The 27,180-nt window shown below is 48.7% G+C and overlaps 1 protein-coding gene across 4 annotated transcripts in view; it reads right to left on the reverse strand.

Moving 5' to 3' along the window:
• DDHD1 (DDHD domain containing 1) overlaps positions 1 to 27,180 on the reverse strand; it is a 243,404-nt gene that overhangs the window by 121,415 nt on the left and 94,809 nt on the right. For 2 of the 4 annotated variants that reach the window (XM_030214712.1, XM_030214709.1), the window contains 2 exons: positions 10,189 to 10,298; positions 9,017 to 9,094 (listed from right to left, as the gene is read on the reverse strand). In XM_030214712.1, coding sequence (XP_030070572.1) covers positions 9,017 to 9,094; positions 10,189 to 10,298 — 188 coding nt within the window. The remainder of the gene's footprint in view (positions 1 to 9,016; positions 9,095 to 10,188; positions 10,299 to 27,180) is intronic. The other 2 variants (XM_030214713.1, XM_030214710.1) reach the window with 1 other exon arrangement.

Genomic DNA, 27,180 nt, shown 5'->3' on the forward strand with positions numbered 1-27,180 from the left:
CGCATACCTTTTTTTGTCCTAGGCAGTGAACAGCCTACCCCCACCAGGAAGCCATCACCAGCCAACATTACACTGTACACATTAAAATTAAAACATTTTATTTATTTTACCTGGAGGACAGCTGGCTTGCATGTGGTGGCAGGCAGTGCAGACTCGAGCACCCTGCTCTGTTCTGTGTGCGCTGGCTCCTATGCCTGTTCTGGCCTGGGGCCGCAGGGCAGTGCTGAGGGTGGTCGGGAAGGGGGAGGCTCAAGAAAAGGCTGATATTGCTCTAGCAAGGGCACAGTAAAGGAGCTGCAGCAACACTAATTTAAGCATCAGGTTGCTTTGCAAATGAAAGAAGCAACATAGATGTGCCTCTGAAAGGATAAAGAGAAAGCGGAGGCAGAAATTAAGGCAGTTTTCAAAGGAATTTTCCTGATTTACTAAGCAGTCACCTAAGCAAATTCTGCCGGTAGAAAATTGCTCTGTGCTGAAAGGATTACAGGTTTCACAGCTTCCCGGGTCTGCAGTGCACTGAGGCGACAGCGTGCACACGGGGGGGGGAAGCAAGGCAAAGCAGCAGAATCCAGAGTGAAGATAGAGTCAGACCTCACAGTGAGTAGCGTCGTGGGAGTGCAGCGCTAGACTGGCCAGGTCTAGATCAGGAAAGGGGACCCGAATTAAGAAAAAAAAAGTTAAGTCTAGTAGGAGCGGGAGTAGGACTGGAGCGCTGCTGGCTACCGAAACGCTGCATGTCGTGGAGGCTCGGCGCCAAAGCGCATATCCTATCAGGACAACTGGGTGGGCCTGAGTATTGTTTGGGTGGGCCTGGGCCCACCCAGTCCCACCCGTAGCTACGCCCCTGAATCCAACACACAATGGAGGATGAACACAGCCTCTTCCTTATGCGGATTTGGGGGGGGGGGGGGGAAGCACATCACACTTCCAGAAGGACTTTGCGGTCTGCAGGTACTGCAGGAGCACCCCATGGACATCCAATTTTTAAAGCTTCTGCTTTGAATTCGATTCTACCCTTTCTACAAAGGCCAGTAAGAGTCACTACCAGATTGATATAAAAAGGAAGACACCACCTTCACTAAGAAGGATGGAACAACAAGGAGAGAGACAGCCTTATCCATAAATGGCAAATAAAGATTCTGACAGAATTGAGTTAGCAATTGAGAGACTTCTCTGGCTAAACAAACTGCGACAAGAGCAAGATCCTTCAAGGATACCCATTTCAAAGGCTCAAAGGGTGACCCCACCTAGATGATGAAAACCAGGTTGAGGTCCCACTAGGGCAAAACAGTCCAAAGAGGGGCATGAATATGTTTGATCATGGCAGAAAACGCAGGACATCTGAATGTGTCACCAAGGACATCCCTTAAACTTCGTCCTGAAATAAGAGTTTCCACTTGAACCTTTAGGATGCTTACAGTCAAAACCAGCTCCAAGCCCTCCAGCAGAAAGGCAAGAAGAAGAGACAACTCAGCCTGCCAAGGGAAGAGCTCACATTCAACAAATTATCTCAAAATAAATCTGCCAGACCTGAGCATATGCCAAGTAAATGGACTGCCTGCAGGCCTTTAGCAGTGTGGAAATAAGTGAGTGAGTAACCTGTGCTCTTCAGGTGAAGACTCTCAAGGGCCATGCCAGGGATTTGGATTCCCCCATGACCACTGGCCCCTGCACCATGGAGCGATAGAGGCATTATAACATCCTCAAAGCGGTGTACAAAAAAAGAATAAAATATATTTGTAGAAACAGAAAGGAACAACAATATGTGATAGGAAAGATACACAATCAAAATTCAAAAGAAAATGGAACGAAGAAAATCAAAAGAACAGAAAGAGAAAACAAAATAAACAGACTGTCAGCACAATACCTGACATCCTGCCCCAAAACCCTGAAAGATCACTGAAAGAAGGGCTCTTCTTTCAAGTATTGATGCAAGCTATTCCACAACGAGGTAGCTAGAAAAAAAATGCATTTTCTCTTGTAACATTTAACTGTCCCACTAATGGGGAGGACTGAGATAAGAGGTGGTCGCTCAGTGATCTTAGTACCCTGGAGGGCGTATAAAGAATGACTAATGAAGCCAAATAGGATGGAGTCCCCTTTCGCAGGGCCCTAAAGACTAAAAGGAGAATTTTAAACTGTATATGATACTGGATCAGGAGTAAATGTAAATGGATTAGAAGCGATGGGCAGAATGAAACCTACAGTTCAACAGATAAAACGCGCCAATGTGTTTTGTAGTGGTGCAAGCACTTAGCTGGTAGGCAGGCACTCTTGCTAACACAATGTTACAGTCCAATTTGGAGATCAAGAATGCATGTACTAGAGAGATTCAAGTATAGTTATTAAAGTAGCTATGTGCTATGAGTAGCTGGCAAAATGTAAATAAACCTGATTTTAATATTTTGGAAATCTGCAGTGAGAAAGAGTTTGTAGTCTATGATAAACCCTAAGTACGTGAAGGAGGCAACTGGAGAAGTGTGTGAAATTAAAAAAAAAAAAAAAGGAATCCTCCTCTGCAGACATCCCCCAGGGTTAGAGAGGTTGACTGTATGAGTCATCTTCAGGATCTTCGTTGTTTAGCTCTCAAGTACAATCCAGAGTGATACCAGCAAAAGGAGACCCTGATTCAATACTGCACAAAACACTTGGTCTCTGGAGCTGCTTGGCTTTCTGATAAGGGGCCATGGGTCCCGAAGACTCTCCAACTGGAAGGACCCCCCCCCCCCCCCCAATCCACTAAGGCCTACAGGACACTGATCGTAATGGTCTGTAATAGTTGTGGCTCTAGGGCCCTTGGAGGCCCTAACTGGGATCTTTTCTAATGTGAGCTCATCTCACTGGGCAGGAGGAGAACTTTTCCAAACCCCTCAACTCATGTATGGCATGCCCTTCAGCTGTACCTGAGCTTTGGTGGTCTGGCTGTAAAATGGGCTGCCATTCCCTTAAAAGGTGGGAGGATCATGGCTGGCAAGAGCTACATCGGTCCCAATGTGGCATCACCACAATTCTCCTCCTGGGGCGCTCCAAGATCTGCTGGAGGCAAACCTATACCTTCCCAGTTACAAATAGAACAGAAGGAGCAGGCAGTACTCCTATCACCAGCTCCCACAGGCCCCACACCACCTGCTCCTGGGCATTCAAAGCACACTGTCAACAACACCTCTCCCCACTGCTGGACACAACCTCTTCAACTCACCACATCAGGGAATAGATCTCTGGGACTGCTCTGCTACCAGTGCCTGCCCTATATTAAGCTGCCTCACTTTCACATTGCTCTTTTTGGTAGAACGTTATTCCCATGGAAAATAGACATGGGAATAAAGCCTAAGAGGCTAATTATATGGTAAAATTATGTCTTACCTGATAATTTTCTTTCCATTAGTCCCTCAGATCAATCCAGAGACTTGTGGGTTATGCCCCTCCTCTAGCAGTTTAGATAGAGAGAACTCAGAAGTTTGCCTCAACAGAGCATGTGCAGCCATCCTAACTTCAGTATACGATATCAAAGCAGTAGGAAATTAAACCATAAACCAGCCCCCTGCCTCTACAAGAGCAGCAACATTTGGGAGAAGTCTCTGAGCTGCTATAAAATAGAACATATAAATGTAACCTCATACTAAACACTATAAACTTCCAATTAAGAACAGGAACGTGAACAAAGCTGACTGAAGTGTACTGATTCCTACATTGCGAGAACTAATCCCAGGGAGGGACTCTGGACTGATCTGAGGGACTAATGGAAAGAAAATTATCAGGTAAGACATAATTTTACCTCCCATAGCGTCCCCTCAGATCAATCCAGAGACTTGTGGGATGTACCAAAGCATTCCTCATCAAGGGTGGGACTGTAGTAACCTGGCCGCCAACACCGACGCCCCGAAACTCGCTTCCCGACGCGCTGCCACATCAAGACGGTAATGTTTCGCAAATGTATGCAACGACGACCAAGTCGCCGCTTTACAGATGTCTTCTAAGGGCACCAGACTGGATTCAGCAAACGATGCCGCCTGAGCTCTTGTGGAATGTGCTCTGATAGTAAGTGGAGAAACCTTCCCCATCAAAAAGTACGCTGACGCAATCGCCTCTCTTAACCATCGAGAAATTGTAGCCTTAGAGGCCATGTTCCCCTTTTTACTACCCATAAACAGGACAAAGAGATGGTCTGACTTGCGAAACAGATTAGTCACCTCCAGATAACGTAGAAGAGCTCTCCGAACATCCAAAGTACGTAGCGATCGAAAGGAATCAGGATAACCTTCGCGCCTAAAGGAAGGTAACACTACTTCCTGGTTAAGATGAAAACGGGTGACTACCTTAGGCACAAAGGATGGCACCGTCCTAACCGACACCCCTGCTTCTGAAAAACGGAGAAAAGGGTCTCTGCACGACAGTGCCTGAATCTCCGACACCCGTCTAGCTGAAGCCATAGCCACAAGAAAAACTGTTTTCAAAGTGAGATCTTTCAAAGAAGCTTTAGCCAAAGGCTCAAACGGCGGCCGCTGTAACGCCCTAAGTACCAAATTGAAATTCCAGGCTGGTACTACCGGATCTCGAGGAGGTCTCATATGCCCTATGCCACGGAGGAAGCGGACCACATCTGGGTGAGAGGCTAAGGATTGCTTCCCCAAACGCCCCCGAAAGCAGGCCAAAGCCGCCACTTGAACTTTTAATGTGCTCAACGACAACTGTTTATCCATTCCCTGTTGTAAAAAAGCTAAAATAGTTCCCAGAGAAGCGGAATGGGGAGAAAGGCCCGCTGCAGAACACCAAGAGACAAATGTTCTCCAGACTCTGGCATACGCAGTGGACGTAGAACGCTTTCGAGCTTGCAACATTGTCTGAATGACTGCCTCCGGGTAACCCTTACGCCTCAATCGCAACCTCTCAATAGCCAAGCCGTAATTGCAAATGGAGCGGGATCTTCCATTGCCACTGGGCCCTGCATCAGAATCTCCGGTAGATGAGACAAATGGAACGGGGAGTCGATCAACAGACGTATCAGATCCGCATACCATGGACGCCGGGGCCAATCCGGGGCAACCAGAACCACCGGTCCCGGGTGTCGAGCAATCCTGCCCACCGTGCGTCCGACCATCGGCCACGGGAGAAAAACATACAGAAGTTCCACCGGCCACGGCTGCAGCAGAGCATCTATGCCCTCGGACCCGAACTCCCTGCCCCTGCTGATAAATCGGGCTACTTTGGCGTTGGACCTCCGAGCCATCAAATCCATCACTGGAACACCCCAACGGTCTACAATCTGGAGAAAGGCTGACGGGAAGAGTTCCCACTCGCCGGGGTCTAAACGGTTCCGACTGAGAAAATCTGCCTGAAGATTTGGAACTCCTGCTATATGAGCAGCCGACAACTGCGTCAGACGGCTCTCCGCCCAACAGCAGAGGATCGCTGCTTCCTTTGCCAGCGGAGCACTTCGTGTCCCTCCTTGTCGACTGACATACGCCACTGCCGTCGCATTGTCGCAGAGCACCCGGACTGGGAGGCCTCTGAGAAACTTCTCGAAAGCTAGAAGAGGCAACCGAATCGCTCGAAGCTCTAGAAGATTGATCTGTAACTTTGACTCCCCTAGAGACCAAGTCCCTTGAGTCGCATGCCCGAGATAGTGCACCCCCCAGCCCGACATCCATCGTCACTACTTGCCAGTCTGGCGTGGCTAGGGGCATGCCCCAAAGCAAATTCTCTGACCGGAGCCACCACCGCAGAGCAAAGCGAGCCTGTGGAGACCAGGGAATCTGAACTGCATAGTCCTCGGACAGGGGAGACCAAAGGCTGAAAACATGCCACTGTAGAGGAAGCACATGACTCAGAGCCCAAGGAACAACTTCTAGTGTTGCAGCCATCGACCCCAGTACTTGAACATAATCCCAGGCCCTTGGAGCCGGATTCTGAAGAAGGAGAGAAATTTGCTGTGACAATTTCAACTGCCTCTGATCCGGCAGGAAAACTCTGCCTCGGCTGGTATCTAGACGAACTCCCAAGTACTCCAATGTCTGAGTGGGGACGAGATGACTCTTTTGAAAATTTATCACCCAACCCAGAGATTGAAGAAGACCCACTACCTCTCGGGTTGCCTGCACGCTCTCTGCGTAGAAAGGAGCTCGAATCAACCAATCGTTGAGATAAGGGTGAACTTGTAAACCTCTGGAGCGTAGAGCGGCTGCGACTACCACCATCACCCTTTGAAAACGTGCGAGGGGCCGTGGCTAAACCGAAAGGCATTGCCCTGAATTGGAAATGTTGCCCCAACACTGCAAAACGAAGAAATCTTTGATGAGGAGGCCAAATCGGAATGTGCAAGTACGCCTCTTTTAAATCTAGAGACGTCAAGAATTCTCCGGGCTGTACCGCCGCTAGCACTGAGCAAGAGCTTCCATCCGGAAATGACGCACAGCCAGAGCCTTGTTGACCACCTTGAGATCTAACACTGGTCAGTAGGCCCCCTCTTTCTTTGGGACAACAAAGTAAATTGAGTAGCGCCCTTGACCTACTTCATCCGCCAGTACCGGGATCACCACTTCCAGCCGCAGTAATTCTGCTAAGGTCGCCCTTACTGCTGCGCACTTTACTGCCGACTTGTATGGCGATTTGAGAAAACTGTCTCCTAGAGAACGAGCGAACTCTAGCTTGTAACCCTCTCGTATCACATCCAGCACCCACACGTCTCTAGTCACCCTGGCCCATTCCTCCCCGAACTGGGACAGCCGTCCCCCTACTGGTGGAGAGGCCTGGGCCAGGGCCCCATCATTGCGAACCTCTGGGTCCCGCCTGACCTCGGTTAGCCTGAGGCTGGATTCTGCGATCCTGACGAAAGGGCTGCTGCTGTTTCTGAGAAAACCGTGACTTAGGGAAACCGCCGACTCTACCAGGCCTATACTTTTTTGCTTCTTTAAATCTTGGGTGAAACATTTTAGCCTGTGACTTAGATCTATCCTCTGGCAGGCGACCCTTGGACTCACTCAGATCCTTTACAATTTGCTCCAGCTCCTAACTAAACAGCAGCCTGCTCTTAAAGGGCAAACGGGCCAACCAGGACTTAGAAGGTAGATCAGCGGCCCAATGCCTCAACCAAATCCAGCACCTAGCCGAAACTGCCAATGACGCTCCCTTAGCAGAGGCCCGAAGAATATCATACAAAAGGTCAGCCAAATATGCCAACCCTGATTCTAGAATCAGAAGGACCTCAATCAGATCATCCTCGGACGTCGCCTTCTGCACCCATGACAGGCACGCTCTAGCCGCTTACGACCCGCATACTGAGGCCTGCAAAGATAAAGCGGCTACTTCAAATGACGACTTGACCACCGCCTCGAGCTTTTTCTCCTGAGGATCTCTGAGAGCCGCACCACTGGCAGCCGTAAAGACTCCAAATCCTCCTGATGCAACGGGCAAAGCTTACCCATGGCCCGAGCAACACGGAGACTAGCTTCTGGAAAATCCCATTGTGCCCTAATAAGAATCTGCATAGCCTCGTGAATATAAAATGACCTCGGCGGCGCTCTCATGCCCGACATTATGGACATACTAACCGCGACCGGAATCGCGGGTTCTGGCGCCAATAAATTTAACACTCACAATGCCTCCCCAATAAGGGTAAGAAGCTCCTCTTTCCTGAACAATCTCGCCGCGGTGGGATCATCCCCCTCCCCCATGGGTATCTCACCTTCTTCTAGGGTCTCAGGACCAGACTCCCCTGACCCCGGATCACCCTCAAATTCTGAGTGACCCGAATCGTCGCCCGCAGTCTCTTCTAGCACTAAACGGGCCCTTTTTGACAAAGATCCGAACAAGACGCTCCCGGTGCTTACAAAATGGCCGCTGGCTGTCGCGCGCTCTCTGAACGGAGTAAAAACGCCTTGTGTAAAAGTAGCACAAATTCTGGCGAAAAACCTCCCATCACCGCCGGTTCCGTACTAAGAACCGCCCCGGTTTCAACTGGCGCCGCTCCTACTGAGCTACTTTCTTGCACCGAAGGTCCCATAGAAAAAATGGCGCTGGCAGAGGCATGCGCCGACACGGACCTAACTTTTCCCATCAAACCCGCATCGGAGCTTTCCGTCGTCTCTGAGCCTAAACCGCGGTCCTCTTGCTCCGAACCACACTTCCCCAGGCCACCGGAACAAGCCTCGCATGACCCTGATGCGGACCTTCGTGCTCCGCAGCGCGAACAGATTCCGACAGTATAGACATGGCATAAAAGCCTTACCTCAATTCCCCAGCTACAGCTGTTCACGTTCTAGTCCAACCGAACTTACAGCTCTCAGTCCCAGACTTTAAAAGAGTACTGCGGGGAAACTCTGTCGAATTAAACAAGCTGTGTCTCTCTTTTTTTTTTTTTTTTAAAGAGGCAGGAGGCTAAATAGCTAATTCCTGAAACTTCTTCAGGCTGACAGGGGGAGAAGGGTAGGGACCTGGCACCATCAGGTGTATCCCAAATTGTGCATCAGCACCTCAACCCCAGCAAAAGCCCAACAGACCCGAGGGAACGGGATAGAAGCCTTAGCAACAGAGCTGCAAAGTATGCTCCCTTCTACCTGCTAGATAGAGAGAATACTGAAGTTAGGATGGCTGCACATGCTCTGTTGAGGCAAACTTCTGAGTTCTCTCTATCTAACCTGCTAGAGGAGGGGCATAACCCACAAGTCTCTGGATTGATCTGAGGGGACGCTATGGAAATATTTTTTTCTACTGGCCTTTGCAGGAATGCATCAAGAACCAGAGACTTCACCCTGTCTCCTGCAAGCAGGGGTCCTGCAGGGACCTGTGCCAGCACGCTTCAGCAAGTAGAAGCCTGTGGGCTAATGCTCAGAACCACTCAACTTAAATATGGACCATGGCCCTAGCCCCTTGAGCAATACTGGCCAAGGAACTCTACCACAAGGGAAGGAAACTGTGGACTGCACCCTGGGAAGTCAGGCCAATTGCACCACTCCAACCTACTGCATCTGCTGTAGGCAGATAAATACTTGAGTGTTCCAGACTGTACCAGCCCTTATACCTGTGATGTCACTGGAAGACTTCAGTTCTCTGCTTCCATCTGCTGGCTGGATGACATAACCCATTGGTCTGGACTGGTCTAGCAGGATAAGGAAATACTTTTTGATGGAAAATGTGGTAGATGTCTGGAATACTCTCCCAGTGGAGGTGGTGGGAACAAAAAACAATGACAGAATTCAAAAAGCTGTGGGATAAACACAGAGGATTCCTATAAAGCAAGATAATGCAATCAAAACAGAACTTAAAATAACCTTCACACTTTAAAGAAAACAGAGGTGTAACCTGCATGGCGTGGCATGTATAATTCTAGCCACCTTACTGGGAAGACTAGATAAACCATACCGGTCTATTTGCCATCATTTACTATATTACTATATTGCTACAGTGCTGGGAAGCCAGAGGGTATTTATGTGGGAAATCTGGGCAGGTTAAATTTTTACATGCTTTTTCTTGGTTGTATAGTTTCCTCTTTTGATCATTAGAAAGTCCCCCTCCTCTTTTTTTTCCCCCTAAATATATTGTCTTACATTTTCAACACTTTTTGTCCACTCTGTTGATGTTATGTTTTTTTCTTAATATGTGCTAATGTAAAGCCTTACATGAAGGGCTGATGAGAATCAGTTTAATAGCCCCCTGATTTGGCAACATAGCTAGATAGGATGTATTTTTAAAAAAATGATGAATCTCACTCCTTTCAGAAAGAAATAAATCAGACAAAAACAAATCCTGAAAACTGCCTAATTATGAACTGTATTATCTAAATAAAGCTGTCATATAGTATATGCCGGTGGTGGGAGGCAGGGCTGGTGGTTGGGAGGTGGGGATAGTGCTGGGCAGACTTATACGGTCTGTGCCAGAGCCGGTGGTGGGAGGCGGGGCAGACTTATACGGTCTGTGCCCTGAAAAAGACAGGTACAAATCAAGGTAAGGTATACACAAAAAATGGCACATGAGTTTATCTTGTTGGGCAAACTGGATGGACCATGCAGGTCTTTTTCTGCCATCATCGACTATGTTACTATGTTATATGTGATTTAGCTAGATATTATAAACAACAGTAAACATTCATTATCACTTGCTGAACATAAGAACCTGAACTTATGAATCAGTTTACTGCCTTATTAACTAAGTTGATGAATTTATAAAATTATTAAAGTTTTACATAAAAATTACCTCCATCGAGAGTAAGCTTTGACCTCCACTCTACAGGCAAGAACTCAACATGTTCTCCTGCACGGTTTGCAAAGTGTTTTTCTTCTATTTTTCTTGCTGACTCTCTCATCCTAAAACAAAAATTAAATAGCTATGCATCAGTAACTTTTACCATAACAATGCTGCTTAGGAATATGAAAAGTCTATTAAGAGTGAAGATACATACCTGTAGCAGGTATTCTCCGAGGACAGCAGGTTGATTGTTCTCACGATTGGGTCGTCGTCCGCAACGGCCCATGAGACCGGCAAAATTTGTATAGCAAAACAAAGAACTCTCCAGAACGCTCTGTCGCACAGGCAGAATACACCGCGCATGCACAAACGGCTTCCCGTCCATGACGCAAGCGTGCCCTCCTCAGTTTAATAAAAAGCAAAACAGAGAACTGAAACAACTCCAAAGGGGAGGAGGGTGGGTTTGTGAGAACAATCAGCCTGCTGTCCTCGGAGAATACCTGCTACAGGGTATGTATCTTCACTCTTAATAGACTTTTCATATTCCTAAGCAGCAGGGTGCTTGTTCTCATGACTTGGGTATCCCTAGCCCCCAGGCTCACTCAAAACAATGAACACTGGTCAATTGGGCCTCGCAACGGCGAGGACATAACGAAGATTGACCTGAAAAGAAACACACCTAAGTGAGAGTGCAGCCTGGAACAGGACAGAAATGGGCCTAGGAGGGTGGAGTTGGATTCTAAACCCTGAACAGATTACAAACCGACTGTCGTGTTGGGTATCCTGCTGAAGGCAGTAGTGAGATGCGAATGTGTGGACTGATGACCACGTTGCAGCCTTGCAAATCTCTTCAACAGAAGCTGACTTCAAGTGAGCCACTGACGCAGCCATAGCTGACATTATGAGCCGTGACATGGCCCTCTAGAGTCAGACCAGCTTGGGCATAAGTAAAGGATATGCAATCCGCTAGCCAATTAGAGACTGTGCGTTTTCCGATGGCGACTCCCCTCCTGTTGGGATTGAAAGAAACAAACAACTGGGTGGACTGTCTATAGGGCTTTGTCCACGCCACGTAAAAGGCCAATGCTCTCTTACAGTCCAAGGTGTGCAACTTGTCTTCACCAGGGCGGGTATGAGGATGGGAAAAAAATGTTGGCAAGATAATTGACTGGTTCAGATGCAACTCCGACGCCACCTTTGGCAAGAACTTAGGGTGAGCGCGGAGGACGACTTTTATGATGAAACTTAATATAAGGTGCATGCACTACCAGGGCTTGAAGCTCACTGACCCTATGAGCTGAAGTAACAGCCACCAAGAAAATTACCTTCCAGGTCAAGTACTTCAGATGGCAGGAATTCAGTGGCTCAAAAGGAGCTGTCATCAGCTGGGTGAGAATGACGTTGAAATCCCATGACACTGGTGGAGGTTTGACAGGGGGCTTTGACAAAAGCAAACCTCTCATGACGCGAACAACTAAAGGCTATCCAGAGATAGGCTCATCCTCTACACATTGATGATAAGCACTAATTGCACTAAGGTGAATTCTTACGGAATTGGTCTTGAGACCAGACTCTGATAAGTGCAGAAGGTATTCAAGCAGGGTCCGTGTAGGACAAGAAAAAGGATCCAGGGCCTTGCTGTCACACCAGACAGCAAACCTCCTCCATTTGAAAGAATAAACACTTTGCGTGGAATCTTTCCTGGAAGCAAGCAAGACTCAGGAGACACCCTCTGAAAGACCCAAGGAGGCAACTTCTAAGCTCTCAACATCCAGGCCGTGAGAGCCAGAGGCCGGAGGTTGGGATGTAGAAGCGACCCCTCGTTCTGAGTGATGAGGGTCAGGAAACACTCCAATCTCCACGGTTCTTCGGAGGACAACTCCAGAAGAAGAGGAAACAAGATCTGATGAGGCCAGAAGGGAGCAATCAGAATCATTGCTCCTTGGTCTTGCTTGAGTTTCAGCAAAGTCTTCCCTACTAGAGGTATGGGAGGATACGCATACAGAAGACCTGTCCCCCAATGCAGGAGAAAGGCATCTGACACTAGTCTGTCGTGGGCATGAAGTCTGGAACAGAATTGAGGGACTTTGTGTTTGATCTGAGTAGCAAAAAGATCCACCGAGGGGGTGCTCCACACTCGGAAGATCTTGTGGACAATGCCCATGTTGACCGACCACTCGTGAGGCTGCATGATCCTGTTCACCCTGTCGGCCAGACTGTTGTTTAAGCCTGCCAGATACATGGCTTGGAGAAAATGCCGTGATGGCATGCCCAAAGCCACATCCGAACGGCTTCCTGACACAGAGGGCGAGATCCTGTGCTCCCCTGCTTGTTGGTGTAGTACATAGCAACCTGATTGTCTGAATCAGAATGATTTGGTTGGATAGCCAATCTCTGAAAGCCTTGAGAGCGTTCCAGATCACTTGTAATTCCAGAAGGTTGATCTGAAGACCCTTTTCCTGACAGGACCAAGCTCCTTGAGTGTGGCGACCATCTACATGAGCTCCCCACCCTAGGAGGGATGCATCCGTCATCAGCACTTTTTGTGGCTGAGGAATTTGGAATGGACGTCCCAAGGTTAAATTGGATCGAATGGTCCACCACTGAAGGGAACTGCAAAAATCGGTGGAGAGATGGATCACATCCTCTAGATCCCCTGTAGCACTGGGAAGCTAGAGTCCATTGAGCTGATCTCATATGTAGACGTGCAATAGGAGTTACATGAACTGTGGAAGCCATGTGTCCTACGAGTCTCAACACCTGCCAAGCTGTGATCTGTTGAGACGCTCGAGCCATGAGATTGTCTGCCCTTGCCTCGGGAAGATAAGCTTGAGACGTCCGTATGTCCAACAGCGCTCCAATGAACTCCAATTTTTGAACCGGGACAAGATGGGATAATTGATTACGGACCCCAGTAGTTCTAGCACTCGAATAGTCATCCGCATGGACTGTAGAGCGCCTGCCTCTGAGGTGCTCTTCACCAGCCAATCGTCGAGCTAAGGGAATACATGCACTCCCAGTCTGCGTAGTGATGCTGCGACAACTGCCAGGCACTTTGTGAAAACCCTGGGCGCAGACGCGAGGCCAAAGGGCAGTACACAGTACTGAAAGTGCCAAGTTCCCAATCGAAACAGAAGATACTTCCTGTGAGCTGGGAGTATCGAGATGTGGGTATAGGCATCTTTTAAGTCCAAAGAGCATAGCTAATCGTTTTCCTGAATCATGGGAAGAAGGGTGCCCAGGGAAACCATTCTGAACTTTTCTCGGACTAGGAATTTGGTCAGGGCCCTTAGGTCTAGGATGGGACGCATCCCCGTTTTCTTTTGTACAAGGAAGTACCTGGAATAGAATACCAGCCCTTCTTCCCCTGGTGGAACGGGTTCGACCACATTGGCCTTTAGAAGGGCAGAGAGTTCCTCTGCAAGTACCTGCTTGTGCTGGGAACTGTAAGAATGAGCTCCTGGTGGGCAATTCGGAGGTTTGGATTCCAGCTTGAGGGTGTATCCTGATCGGACTATTTGAAGAACCCACCGATCTGAGGTTAAAAGAGGCCACCTCTGGTGAAAAAATATGAACCTCCCTCCAACCGGCAAGTCGTCCGGTATAGATACTTTTTCTGAGGCTATGCTGCACTGGAGCCAGTCAAAAGCCCATCCCTTGCTTTTGCTGGGGAGCCGCAGGGGCCTTAGTTGCACACCGTTGACGGGAACGAGCATGCTGGGACTGAGCCTGGACAGGCTGCCGAGAAGCAGGAGTATACCTACGCCTATTGTAGGAATAGGGAGCACTCCTCTTCCCCTCCAAAAAACCTCCTAGATGAGGAAATGGTAGCAGAAGACGCCCGGCGGGAGAGAGAATCCATAGTATCATGGTGCTTCTTGATCTGATCGACCATGTCCTCTACTTTTTTGCCAAAAAGGTTATCCCCCTGGCAAGGAACATCCGCCATTCGCTGCTGGGTCTTATGATCCACGAGGCATAGTCCCTAGTACTCTTGGCTCTTCTGAGAGCAGAATCCACCACCATGGAATCATGAGGCAGTTGAGACTTCACCATTACAGGCTCTCCATGGACTCTGTATTGGGACTCAGCTTTCTTGGGGACCACTGGATTAGAAATAGGGAACGACCAGTTTTGCATAAGAACTTCCCCAAGTGTGTTATGCAATGGAGCCGTTGCAACCTCTGTAGGTGGAGAAGGATAATCCAAGACTTTGAGCATCTCAGCCCTGGCCTCATCCACAACCTCCCATAGGGAAAGGAATGTCCTTAGACATTTCCCGAACAAAGGAGGAAAAAAGAAAGACTCTAAGGTGGAGGCAATCTTCTTTCAATTGGCGTAGGATCAGAGGGAACCCCGTAAGACTCTTCTTCAGAAAAGTATCTAGGATCTTCCTCTTCCTCCCATGAGCGCTCATCATTGGTATAGGACAAAAGCTCTCTAAGAGCAGCCCGAACCAGAGCCTGTCTTGACGTCGAGGAATGACGACCTCGAGGGGGATGTCGAGAAGTCGACCAGTGCCTGGACTGCGGCGAAGCTTCCTCCGCCAACATCAAGGTAAAATCGACCCGGGTGGGGGCCGACGTAGATGTCGCAAGAGGCACCGAAGACAGGGACCTCACCACAGGCGAAGACCCAGATGCCGCTTCCATAGTCGGTACAGAAGGCGCAAGCACTCCTTGCACCAAAGTAGATTGGCGCAGCAGTCCCTCCAGAAGCTCTGGAAGAAGGGCCCTGATACGCTCGTTGAGAACTTCCATCGGAAAAGGCTGGGGAGTCAGTACAGGAGCCGGTGGCAGAATCTGAGGGGGCTCGAGAGCCGGTACCAGGCTGCCAGATGACCGATGCATCAGCACCGCCTGTATAGAGAGTGAGCGGTCCTCCCGGCGCCGATGCTTCTTGGGTGCTGAATCCCTCGGCTTCCTGGAGCTCTCGGTACCGCTGATGGGAGGAGAATGATGACAGTGCTTCTTAGCCTTCGCTCGACGCCCGTCATCGAGACTCCTTGGTACCGAAGAGGACATGGAATTCTCACGCCTCCTCGGGGCCAGGTCCAACGAAGGTCAGTCCGGGGGTGGGGGGGGGGCCTGCATAGCAGTAGGCCTCGAGACAGGTGACCCACTCGATGCCTCGCAGCTCCCAGCGCAATGTGGTCATTTGGCAGCCATTACCTGCGCTCTCGAAGTTGATGCTGCCGACCTTGGTACCAATGTCGATGCCGACGTCGAAGGACCAGACCGATCAGCAAAAGGTTTTTCCCGTTGAGCCTCCTGAGACACTTTAGTTTGTTTCTTCATTAAGGGACACAGCTTACAAGCAGCTGGAAGATGATCGGGCCCAAGGCACTGGAGACACCACGAGTGGGGGTCGGTACCTGAGATGGTCCGGCTGCAGTGAGTACAACGCTTGAAGCCGCTGGGTGTCCTCGATGATATGGACGGAAAAACAGCGGCTGCGAAATTAAAAGACTCAAAGATGCCAATAAAAAGGCACAAAGGAAGCAAAAACCCAACCGAGCAGCCTAAAAGCTGGCTGCGGCGAAAAAAGAAGAAAACAGAATGAGAAAAACTAAAGAAATAAAGGGCAGACTAAACTTCTAATACTTTTTTTTTTTTTTTTTTTTTAAATGTTTGTGAAAACAAAACAAGGAGGAAGAAGCGGGACACAAAAAGTCTCCTGGGCCTAAATGGAACACAGCAGAAAACACCGTGTCAACTCAGACGTGGATGAGAAAAAACTGAGGAGCGCACACTCACGTCGCGGGCGGAAAGCTGTTCGTGCATGCGCGGTGTATTCTGCCCACGCGACGGAGCGTTCCGGAGAGTTCTTTGTTTTGCTATACAAATTTTGCCGGTCTCCTGGGCCGTCGCGGACGACGACCCAATCATGAGAACAAGCAGCCTGCTTGTCCTTGGAGAAAGCGAAAGCTACATACCTGTAGAAGGTATTCTCCGAGGACAGCAGGCTGATTGTTCTCACTGATGGGTGACGTCCAGCGGCAGCCCAGGACTGGAAAAACTTCCCTAGCAACAAAAGTTTGCTAGTCTCGCGCTTCCATGCGTACCGCGCATGTGCGGCTGTCTTCCCGCCCGATCGCGAGCGTGCTCGTCAGTCCAGTACATAGCTAAAGTAAGGGAAGACACAACGCCAAAGGGGAGGTGGGCGGGATTGTGAGAACAATCAGCCTGCTGTCCTCGGAGAATACCTTCTACAGGTATGTAGCTTTCGCATTCTCCGAGGACAAGCAGGCTGCTTGTTCTCACTGATGGGGTATCCCTAGCCCCCAGGCTCACTCAAAACAACAAACATGGTCAATTGGGCCTCGCAACGGCGAGGACATAACTGAGATTGACCTAACATTTTAACAACTAACAGAGAGTGCAGCCTGGAACAGAATAAAAATGGGCCTAGGGGGGAGGAGTTGGGTTCTAAACTCCAAACAGATTCTATAACACCGACTGCCCAAACCGACTGTCGCGTCGGGTGTCCTGCTGAAGGCAGTAGTGAGATGTGAATGTGTGGACAGAAGACCACGTCGCAGCCTTGCATATCTCTTCAATAGTGGCTGACTTCAAGTGGGCCACTGACGCAGCCATGGCTCTAACATTGTGAGCCGTGACATGACCCTCAAGAGACAGCCCAGCCTGGGCGTAAGTGAAGGAAATGCAATCTGCTAGCCAATTAGATATGGTGTGTTTCCCTACAGCCACACCCCTCTTGTTGGGATCAAAAGAAACAAACAATTGGGCGGACTGTCTGTGGGGGCTTGTCCGCTCCAGATAGAAGGCCAATGCTCTTTTGCAGTCCAATGTGTGCAGTTGACGCTCAACAGGGCGGGTATGAGGCCTGGGGAAGAATGTTGGCAAGACAATTGACTGGTTCAGATGGAACTCAGACACCACCTTTGGCAAGAACTTAGGGTGAGTGCGGAGGACTACTCGATTATGATGAAATTTGGTATAAGGAGCATGAGCTACTAGGGCTTGAAGCTCACTGACTCTGCGTGCTGAAGTTACTGCCACCAAGAAAATGACCTTCCAGGTCAAGTACTTCAGATGGCAGGAATCCAGTGGCTCTGAAGGAGGTTTCATCAGCTGGGTGAGAACGACACTGAGATCCCATGACACAGTAGGAGGTTTGATGGGGGGCTTTGTCAAAAGCAAACCTCTCATGAAGCAAACAACTAAAGGCTGTCCAGAAATCGGTTTACCCTCTACACGGTAATGAAAAGCGCTGATAGCACTAAGATGAACTCTTACGGAGTTCGTCTTAAGACCAGACTTGGACAAGTGCAGAAGGTATTCAACCAGGGTCTGTGTAGGACAAGAGCGAGGATCTAGGGCCTTGCTATCACACCAGACGGTAAACCTCCTCCAGAGAAAGAAGTAACTCTTCTTAGTGGAATCTTTCCTAGAAGCAAGCAAGACTCGGGAGACACCCTCAGAAAGACCCAAGGAGGCAAAATCTACGCTCTCAACATCCAGGCTGTGAGAGCCAGAGACTGGAGGTTGGGATGCAGAAGCGCCCCTTCGTTCTGAGTGATGAGGGTTGGAAAACACACCAATCTCCACAGTTCTTCGGAGGACAACTCCAGAAGAAGAGGGAACCAGATCTGATGGGGCCAGAAAGGAGCAATCAGAATCATGGTTCCATGGTCTTGCTTGAGTTTCAGCAAAGTCTTCCCCACCAAAGGTATGGGAGGATACACGTACAGGAGGCCCTCCCCCCAATGTAGAAGAAAGGCATCCGACGCTAGTCTGCCGTGGGCCTGAAGTCTGGAACAGAACTGAGGGACCTTGTGATTGATCTGAGTGGCAAAAAGATTGAACAAGGGGGTGCCCCACGCTTGAAAGATCTTGCATACGACTCTCGAATTGAGAGACCACTCGTGAGGTTGCATGATCCTGCTCAGTCTGTCGGCCAGACTGTTGTTTACTCCTGCCAGATAGGTGGCTTGAAGAAACATGCCGTTCCGGCGAGCCCAAAGTCACATCCTGACAGCCTCCTGACACAGAGGGCAAGATCCGGTGCCCCCTGCTTGTTGATATAATACATGGCAACTTGATTGTCTGTCTGAATTTGAATAACTTGATTGGACAACCGATTCTTGAAAGCCTTTAGAGCGCTCCAGACAGCTCGTAACTCCAGGAGGTTGATCTGCAAACCGGTTTCCTGGGGGACCAACTCCCTTGAGTGTGAAGCCCATCGACATGAGCTCCCCAACCCAGGAGAGATGCATCTGTCGTCAGCACTTTTTGTGGCTGAGAAATTTGGAATGGACGTCCCAGGGTCAAATTGGATCGAATTGTCCACCAATGCAGGGATCTGAGAAAATCTGTGGACAGTAGGATAACATCTTCTAGATCCCCCGTGGCCTGAAACCACTGGGAAGCTAGGGTCCATTGAGCTGGTCTCATGTGAAGACAGGCCATGGGAGTCACATGAACTGTGGAGGCCATGTGGCCGAGCAATCTCAACATCTGCCGAGCTGTGATCTGCTGAGATGCCTGCACCCAAGAGATGAGAGTCAAAAGATTGTTGGCTCTCAGCTCGGGAAGGTAGGCACGAGCCATCTGAGAATCCAGCAGAGCTCCTACGAATTCTAGTCTTTGAATTGGAAGAAGGTGGGACTTTGGATAATTTATCACAAACCCCAGTAGCTCCAGGAGTCGAATAGTCATCTGCATTGACTGTAGAGCTCCTGCCTCGGAGGTGTTCTTCACCAACCAATCGTCGAGATAAGGGAACACATGCACTCCCAGTCTGCGAAGAGACGCCGCTACCACAGCCAGGCATTTGGTGAACACTCTGGGTACAGAGGCAAGACCAAAGGGTAGCACACAATACTGAAAGTGCCGTGTTCCCAGACGGAATCGCAGATACTGCCTGTGAGCTGGCAATATCGGGATGTGAGTGTAGGCGCCCTTTAAGTCCAGAGAGCATAGCCAATCGTTTTCCTGAATCATGGGAAGAAGGGTGCCCAGGGAAAGCATCCTGAACTTTTCTCGGACCAGATATTTGTTCAGGGCCCTTAGGTCTAGAATGGGACGCATCCCCCCTGTTTTCTTTTCCATAAGGAAGTACCTGGAATAGAATCCCAGCCCTTCTTGCCCCGGTGGCACAGGCTCGACCGCATTGGCGCTGAGAAGGGCGGAGAGTTCCTCTGCAAGTACCTGCTTGTGCTGGAAGCTGAAAGATTGAGCTCCCGGTGGGCAATTTGGAGGTTTTGATATCAAATTGAGGGAGTATCCCAGCCGGACTATTTGAAGAACCCACCGATCGGAGGTTACAAGAGGCCACCTTTGGTGAAAAAACTTTAATCTCCCCCCAACCGGCAGATCGTCCGGCATAGATACTTTTATCTTGGCTATGCTCTGCTGGAGCCAGTCAAAAGTCCGACCCTTGCTTTTGCTGGGGAGCCACAGGGGCCTGAGGAGCCGCACGCTGTTGACGTGAACGAGCGCGCTGGGACTTAGCCTGGGCAGGCTGTCGGGAAGGTGGATTGTACCTGCGCTTATTATAAGCGTAGGGAGCAGTCCTCCTACCCCCGAAAAAACGTCTACCAGCAGAGGTAGATGCTGAAGGCGCCCGGTGGGAGAGTTTGTCGTAAGCGGTATCCCGCTGGTGGAGCTGATCTACCACCTTTTCGCCAAAAATGTTATCCCCTCGGCAAAGAGCATCCGTGACACGTTTTTGGACTCTACCGTCTAAGTCAGTGGCACACAGCCATGAGAGCCTGCACATCACTATACCTTGAGCGGCAGCCCTGGATGCAATATCAAAAGTATCGTAAGCACCCCTGGACAGGAATTTACGACACGCCTTCAGCTGCCTGACCACCTCCTGAAATGGCTTGGCCTGCTCCGATGGGAGCTTGTCAACCAAGTCCGCCAACTGCCTCACATTATTCTGCAAGTGGATGCTCGTGTGGAGCTGGTAAGACTGAATTTTGGACACGAGCATAGCAGAATGGTAGGCCTTCCTCCCAAAGAATCCATAATTCTAGATTCACACCCCGGGGGCGCCGAAGCGTAATCCCTAGAACTCTTGGCCTTCTTAAGAGCCAAATCCACTACTCCAGAGTCATGAGGCAACTGAGTCTTCATCAACTCCGGATCCCCGTGGATTCGGTACTGGGACTCAATCTTCTTGGGAATGTGGGGATTGGTTAATGGATGCGTCCAGTTCTCCAACAACATCTGTTTGAGGATGTTATGCAGAGGAACAGTGGACGATTCCTTAGGAGGGGATGGATAGTCCAGGACCTCGAACATCTCAGCCCTGGGCTCATCCACAGTCTCCACCGGGAAGGGAATGGCCGTAGACATTTCCCGGACAAAAGATGAGAAGGAAAGACTCTCCGGAGGAGAAAGTTTCCTCTGGGGCGAGGGAGTAGGATCAGAGGGCAAGCCACAAGACTTCTCCTCCGAGAAGTACCTGTCATCCGCCTCTGCTTCCCACGAGCCCTCCTCTGCGGAATCGGACATAAGGTCATGAACTTCTGTCCGAAGCCTAGCCCGTCTCGACTCCGAGGATCGATGTCCATCGCGATGTCGTCGAGAGGAAGACTCCCGCACCGGAGGCGATGAAGCTCCCTCCATCGATGACGGCGGAGAATCTGCCTGGGTGGCACTCGTCGAGACCGCACCACGGGCGATGAGCCAACTGCCGCCTCCCTTGACGGCACCGGCGGTGCAAGCACCGACGGTACCGGAGATGAGTGTAACAGGTCTCCCAGAATCTCTGGGAGAACGGCTCGGAGGCTCTCGTTAAGAGTGGCTGTAGAGAAAGGCAAGGGCACCGGTACAGGAGAAGATGTAAGAACCTGCCTGGAGCGCGGAAGCGGTACCGGGCTGTCCGGAGATGAGCGTACCGACACCTCTTGAATCGAGGGTGAGCGGTCCCTTCGGCATCGGCGCTTCCCGGGTGCTGAATCTTGCGGCGCCTCGGAGCTCTCTGCACCGTGTCGGGATGGTGACCGATGCTTCTTAGCCTTCACTCGAAGCTCGGTACCGGTACCGCCCGGTGCCGACGAGGAGGACGTCAAATCCAAACGACTGCTCAGGGCCGGGTCCAAAGAAGGACGGTCCCGGTGGGCCTGCACAGCAGGAGTCATCGAGGCAGGCGGAGACCCACTCGATGGCTCACTGTTACCAGCATGGGGTCTCTGGACAGCCATTACCTGCGCTCCGGAGAACGATGCACCCTCCGATGCTGACATCGATACCGGCGATGACCTCGGTACCGCTGGCTCCGTCGACGTCGAAGAACCGGACCGGGCTCTGAACAAGATATTCCACTGAGCCAAACGCACCGCCTGAGTCTGCTTCTGCAATTGGAGACGCTGAAGACAGGCGTCAGGTCGATGACTCTCACCTAAGCACCGAAGACATAAAGCGTGTCTGTCAGTAAGGGAGATGGTCCAGCGGCACAGCGTGCACCTTTTGAAGCCGCTGGTAGGCTTCGAGGACATGGGCGGAAAAATCGCGCCGGCGAGGTCGAATGCGATGGTGCCTGAGAAAAAGACACCAAAAGAATAAAAGGGGACCGCCCGGCAAAAAAACTAAAAGGAAACTTACGGGGAAAAAAACAAAGAAAGTAAAGGATTTTTTTTTTTTTTTTAAAACAGAGAAGAAAAAAAGAGGAGTCAAAGACTCTCAGAGAAAAAATTTGCCGAAAGCGGGCGAAGAAACAATAAAATAGTGCAAGAGGTCGAACCTGGGCAGAGAAGCAGCAAAGCAGCGTTCCCGAACCGCGGAAAAAAGAAGACTGACGAGCACGCTTGCGATTGGGCGGAAAGACGGCCGCGCATGCGCAGTACGCACGGAAGCGCGAGACTAGCAAACTTTTGTTGCTAGGGAAGTTTTTCCGGTCCTGGGCTGCATCTGGATCAGTGAGAACAAGCAGCCCGCTTGTCCTCGGAGAACAGCATTTACAGTGCTATATATAACAAACATAGCTATGTCAAAAAACATAGATAAGGACAATTAACAGGTACTTGGGACTCTGCCAGGTACTTGTGTGTCCTGGACAGGCCACTGTTGGAAACAGGATACTGGGGGCTAAATGCACTAATCAATCGTTAGAGCCCTTCCCTTACCGATTCCCTTAGCGAATTGGTAAGGAACGGGCAGGCATCAAGGAATAGGAATGCAAATGAGCTGCTCGTTGTAGCTCACTTGCATTCTCTATTCCATCGTTAAACAGTCGGCCGGTCGAGCATGCACAGAGCAGCCAAGCGTTATGCTGGCTGCTCTGCACATGCCAAGGACGTCCTTCACTATAAAAAAAATTCCCTATAAAAAGACGTTCTTTTTACAGGCTACAAGCTAATGTACAGTTCAAAGGCAAGAGAATAAAAACTAACCTTCAGTGGTGAACAACAAGTGCTCAACAAAAACAAGAACAAACCTATACCACGAGAGGCAAAATAGACCCGCTAACATTTTGGCAATAGTTCTATAACGACGAATGGACAACACCTACAGATTCACCCCAATTTCTTTATGAATGGGAAAACAGATGCAGAATCATACTAGACAACATAGCACCGCTCCAAACCAGAACCTCACATAGAAAAAACCCAATACCATGGTTTAATGAAGAACTGAAAATACTAAAAACACAAGTCAGAAGATTAGAACGAGCATGGATCAAGAAAAAAGACGACTCCACACTCAAAGACTGGAAACAACTACAAAGAAAATACAAATACAACATCAGACAAACTAAAAGAACATATTATAAAACCAAAATCGGACCAAACTACAAGGACACCCATAAACTCTTCTTACTCGTAAACAAACTACTAAATACTACACCTGTTACTTCTAACAACATAGAAACCCCATCTGCAACCAATCTTCAGAATTACTTCAGAAAAAAATTATAAAGCAACGACTCCTGATACCTACCAACATAACTGATTATGCAAACCTCCTTGAGTGCTTAGACCCAATACCTGGGGAATACCCTGCAGACCGATCATGGACCAACTTTGACACACTCTCATTCGACTACATCTCACAATCGATTGGAAGATATGCCAAATCGCAATGCAAATTAGACATTTGCCCTGCCAGCCTTATTAGATCCGCCCCCCAACAATTCAAAACAGACCTCATGGAACACCTAAACCACATGCTACAAAATGGCCTCTTCCCCACGGATAAAGGAAACACACTACTCACTCCTCTACCCAAAGATGCGAAGAAAAGCACAATGGACCTAACCAACTATCACCCAGTAGCATCTATCCCGCTCATAACCAAACTCATGGAAGGAGTAGTAACGAATACCTAAACACTCAATTCTACATGAGTCCCAGTCAGGATTTCGGTCGAATCACAGCACGGAAACTGTACTACTGTCTGTAATGAACTCATTTAAACAAGCAATTGCAACTGGCAACAACATACTCCTCCTACAATTCAACATGTCCAGTGCCTTCTACATGGTCAATCATGGAATACTACTACATATGCTAGAATTCTTTGGAATTGGAGGTAAAGTTCTTAACTGGTTCAGAGAATTCCTGACCACAAGATCATATCAAGTAACAACGAACACAGACACATCAGCCCCTTGGACACCTGAATGTGGAGTCCCCCAAGGATCCCCCCTCTCACCAACCCTCTTCAACCTAATGATGATACCCTTAGCCAAATTACTAGCCAATCAAAACATCAACCCCTACATATATGCAGACGATGTCACAATCTATATCCCGTTTAAACATGATCTAAATGAAATCACCAACGAGATCAACCAAAGCCTCCAAATCATGCACTCCTGGGCGGATGCATTCCAGTTAAAACTCAACGCAGAAAAAACACAATGTCTTGTACTCACCTCGCAACACAATACGAGCAACTTCACCACCATAACCACACCAAAATTCTCTCTTCCCGTCTCAACCAATCTGAAAATCCTTGGAGTTACCATCGACCGAAACCTCACACTCGAAACCCACGTAAAGAACACAACGAAAAAGATGTTCCACTCAATGTGGAAACTCAAAAGAATAAAACCTTTTTTCCCGAGATCCATCTTCCATAATCTGGTACAGTCAATGGTACTAAGTCACCTGGACTATTGCAATGCACTGTACACCGGCTGCAAAGAACATACTATCAAGAAACTCCAAACAGCCCAGTATACCGCCGCCAGACTCATATTTGGTAAAACAAAATATGAAAGTGCTAAACCCCTCAGAGAGAAACTCCACTGGCTCCCACTTAAGGAACGTATCACGTTCAAGATCTGCATGATGGTACACAAAATCATCCACGGAGACGCCCCGACCTACATGCTAGACCTCGTAGACCTGCCTCCCAGAAATGCCAAAAGATCATCCCGCAAATTTCTTAACCTACACTTCCCCAGCTGTAAAGGACTAAAATACAAGCTAACACATGCGACTACCTTCTCTTACATGAGCATGCAGCTATGGAATGCCCTACCAACCGATCTGAAAACAATCAACGAAATAACGAACTTTCGTAAATCTCTGAAAACGTACCTCTTCAACAAGGCCTACAAAGAGAACTCATAGCTTAACTGCACCACACCGCTAATCCACTCCAGCTCTGAAAGTCATCTTTCTATAACTATCTGCTTAGACCTCTTTTCTCATCCTTAATCTTTTTGCAATACCAACTGTATCTGATAAACTGGAATGGCCATGCTATAACAGGTCTCTGTAAGCCACATTGAGCCTGCAAAATAGGTGGGAAAATGTGGGATACAAATGCAATAAATAAATAAATAAACCTGATGATACGGAGGAGCCTTCCAGCCCAGAAAAGCTGCTTTTTATTTTCTTTCAGCCTGGCACAAAGGCAAGTGACGCTTAAGCAGTTTTCATTTTGCGCCCCCAGGATCGGGACGTGAGAGGACACAAATCAAAACTGTCTGGACGTCCCTCCCTCCAGGTCTCTCTCAGCCAATCACAGCGCGTTTAGCTGATACTGGTAACAGCTAAACACACTGGGATTGGCTGAGAGAGACCTGGAGCTGATCAGTTATGCTATTACTTACTTGTTCTGGAGTGCTGTATTTTGTTATGCTGTTTTGATAAATGTTCAATAAAGACTTCATACAACTTAAAAAAGTTGGAAAAAAATCCATGTACTCGTCCTTTTTTTTTTTTTTACAAAATTATTAGGGGGATTTTAACCCGCCACCCGGTGCTCTAACCACTCGGCCACAACTCTACTTACTTGGATGTAACTCCCTTACTTCCAGGTCTCTCAGCTGAGTGAAGCACAGCTAAAAAGGATGTTTTTATTATTGCGGGGGGGGGGGGGGGGGGGGGGGGGGTTGCCCAAAATGGACGTTTTTTTTTTTTTTTTTTTTTAAGCAAAGCTTTATTAAAAAAAATCAAACAGGCTCCGATGCTGCAGGCTCTTTTTTTGGACATCATTCAACCCTAGAATAATAAAAACGTCCTTTTTTGGCCGTGCTTCACTCAGCTGAGAGACCTGGCAGTCTCTGAGCCAATCACAGCACGCGCTGTGATTAACTCAGAGACTGCCAGGTCTCTCAGCTGAGCGAAGCACGGCCAAAAAGGACGTTTTTATTATTGAATGATGTCCAAAAAAGAGCTTGCAGCATCGGAGCCTGTTTGATTTTTTTTCATTATATATATAGTGAAGAACGCCCATAAAGGACGCTCCTGACGAGCACTTGGGTGGTTTTTCGGGTGTAGAACGGCCATAATAGCCGTCCATGATGAGCACTTGGCCGTTTTTGCCCCGATTTTTTAAAACATTTTAATAATTTTTCCAATCCCGCACAGCCCCAATGAGAGGTACAGACCTCTCGTTAGATTTTCCAGCGTTAAGGCAATCGGAAAAGGTTAGTGCTTCTCATTACAATAGGGTTTCTACACGATTTGCTCATCTGCATTCCGTTTTCATTAGCTGCTACCGTCGTCGGAAATAAGTGTTTAGTGCATGCCAGGGTTTACTACTTGCTCGTTAAGGGCTCATTAAGTTTAGTGCATCTGGCCCTGGGTTAGATGGACCCTTGGTCTGATCCAGTATGGCCAATTTATATTCTAAAAACAAATAGAATATATTTGGAAGTTTCCAATCCCATATAGCTTATGTTCAGTATGATGACGACAATAAAATGTGAAATGGTACATCGTAACAAGAGAGATTCCTATACAATTCAATCTCAGATACAAAATTATTCCTGAGCCTACCTGATTTTTTTTTTTTTTTTGGGGGGGGGGGGGGAGGTGGAGCAGGATAAGTACATAAGTACATAAGTAGTGCCATACTGGGAAAGACCAAAGGTCCATCTAGCCCAGCATCCTGTCACCGACAGTGGCCAATCCAGGTCAAGGGCACCTGGCACGCTCCCCAAACGTAAAAACATTCCAGACAAGTTATACCTAAAAATGCGGAATTTTTCCAAGTCCATTTAATAGCGGTCTATGGACTTGTCCTTTAGGAATCTATCTAACCCCTTTTTAAACTCCGTCAAGCTAACCGCCCGTACCACGTTCTCCGGCAACGAATTCCAGAGTCTAATTACACGTTGGGTGAAGAAAAATTTTCTCCGATTCGTTTTAAATTTACCACACTGTAGCTTCAACTCATGCCCTCTAGTCCTAGTATTTTTGGATAGCGTGAACAGTCGCTTCACATCCACCCGATCCATTCCACTCATTATTTTATACACTTCTATCATATCTCCCCTCAGCCGTCTCTTCTCCAAGCTGAAAGCCCTAGCCTTCTCAGCCTCTCTTCATAGGAAAGTCGTCCCATCCCCACTATCATTTTCGTCGCCCTTCGCTGTACCTTTTCCAATTCTACTATATCTTTTTTGAGATACGGAGACCAGTACTGAACACAATACTCCAGGTGCGGTCGCACCATGGAGCGATACAACGGCATTATAACATCCGCACACCTGGACTCCATACCCTTCCTAATAACACCCAACATTCTATTCGCTTTCCTAGCCGCAGCAGCACACTGAGCAGAAGGT

The sequence above is a fragment of the Microcaecilia unicolor genome, chromosome 9, assembly GCF_901765095.1.
Source record: "Microcaecilia unicolor chromosome 9, aMicUni1.1, whole genome shotgun sequence".
Classification (NCBI taxonomy): Eukaryota; Metazoa; Chordata; class Amphibia; order Gymnophiona; family Siphonopidae; genus Microcaecilia; species Microcaecilia unicolor.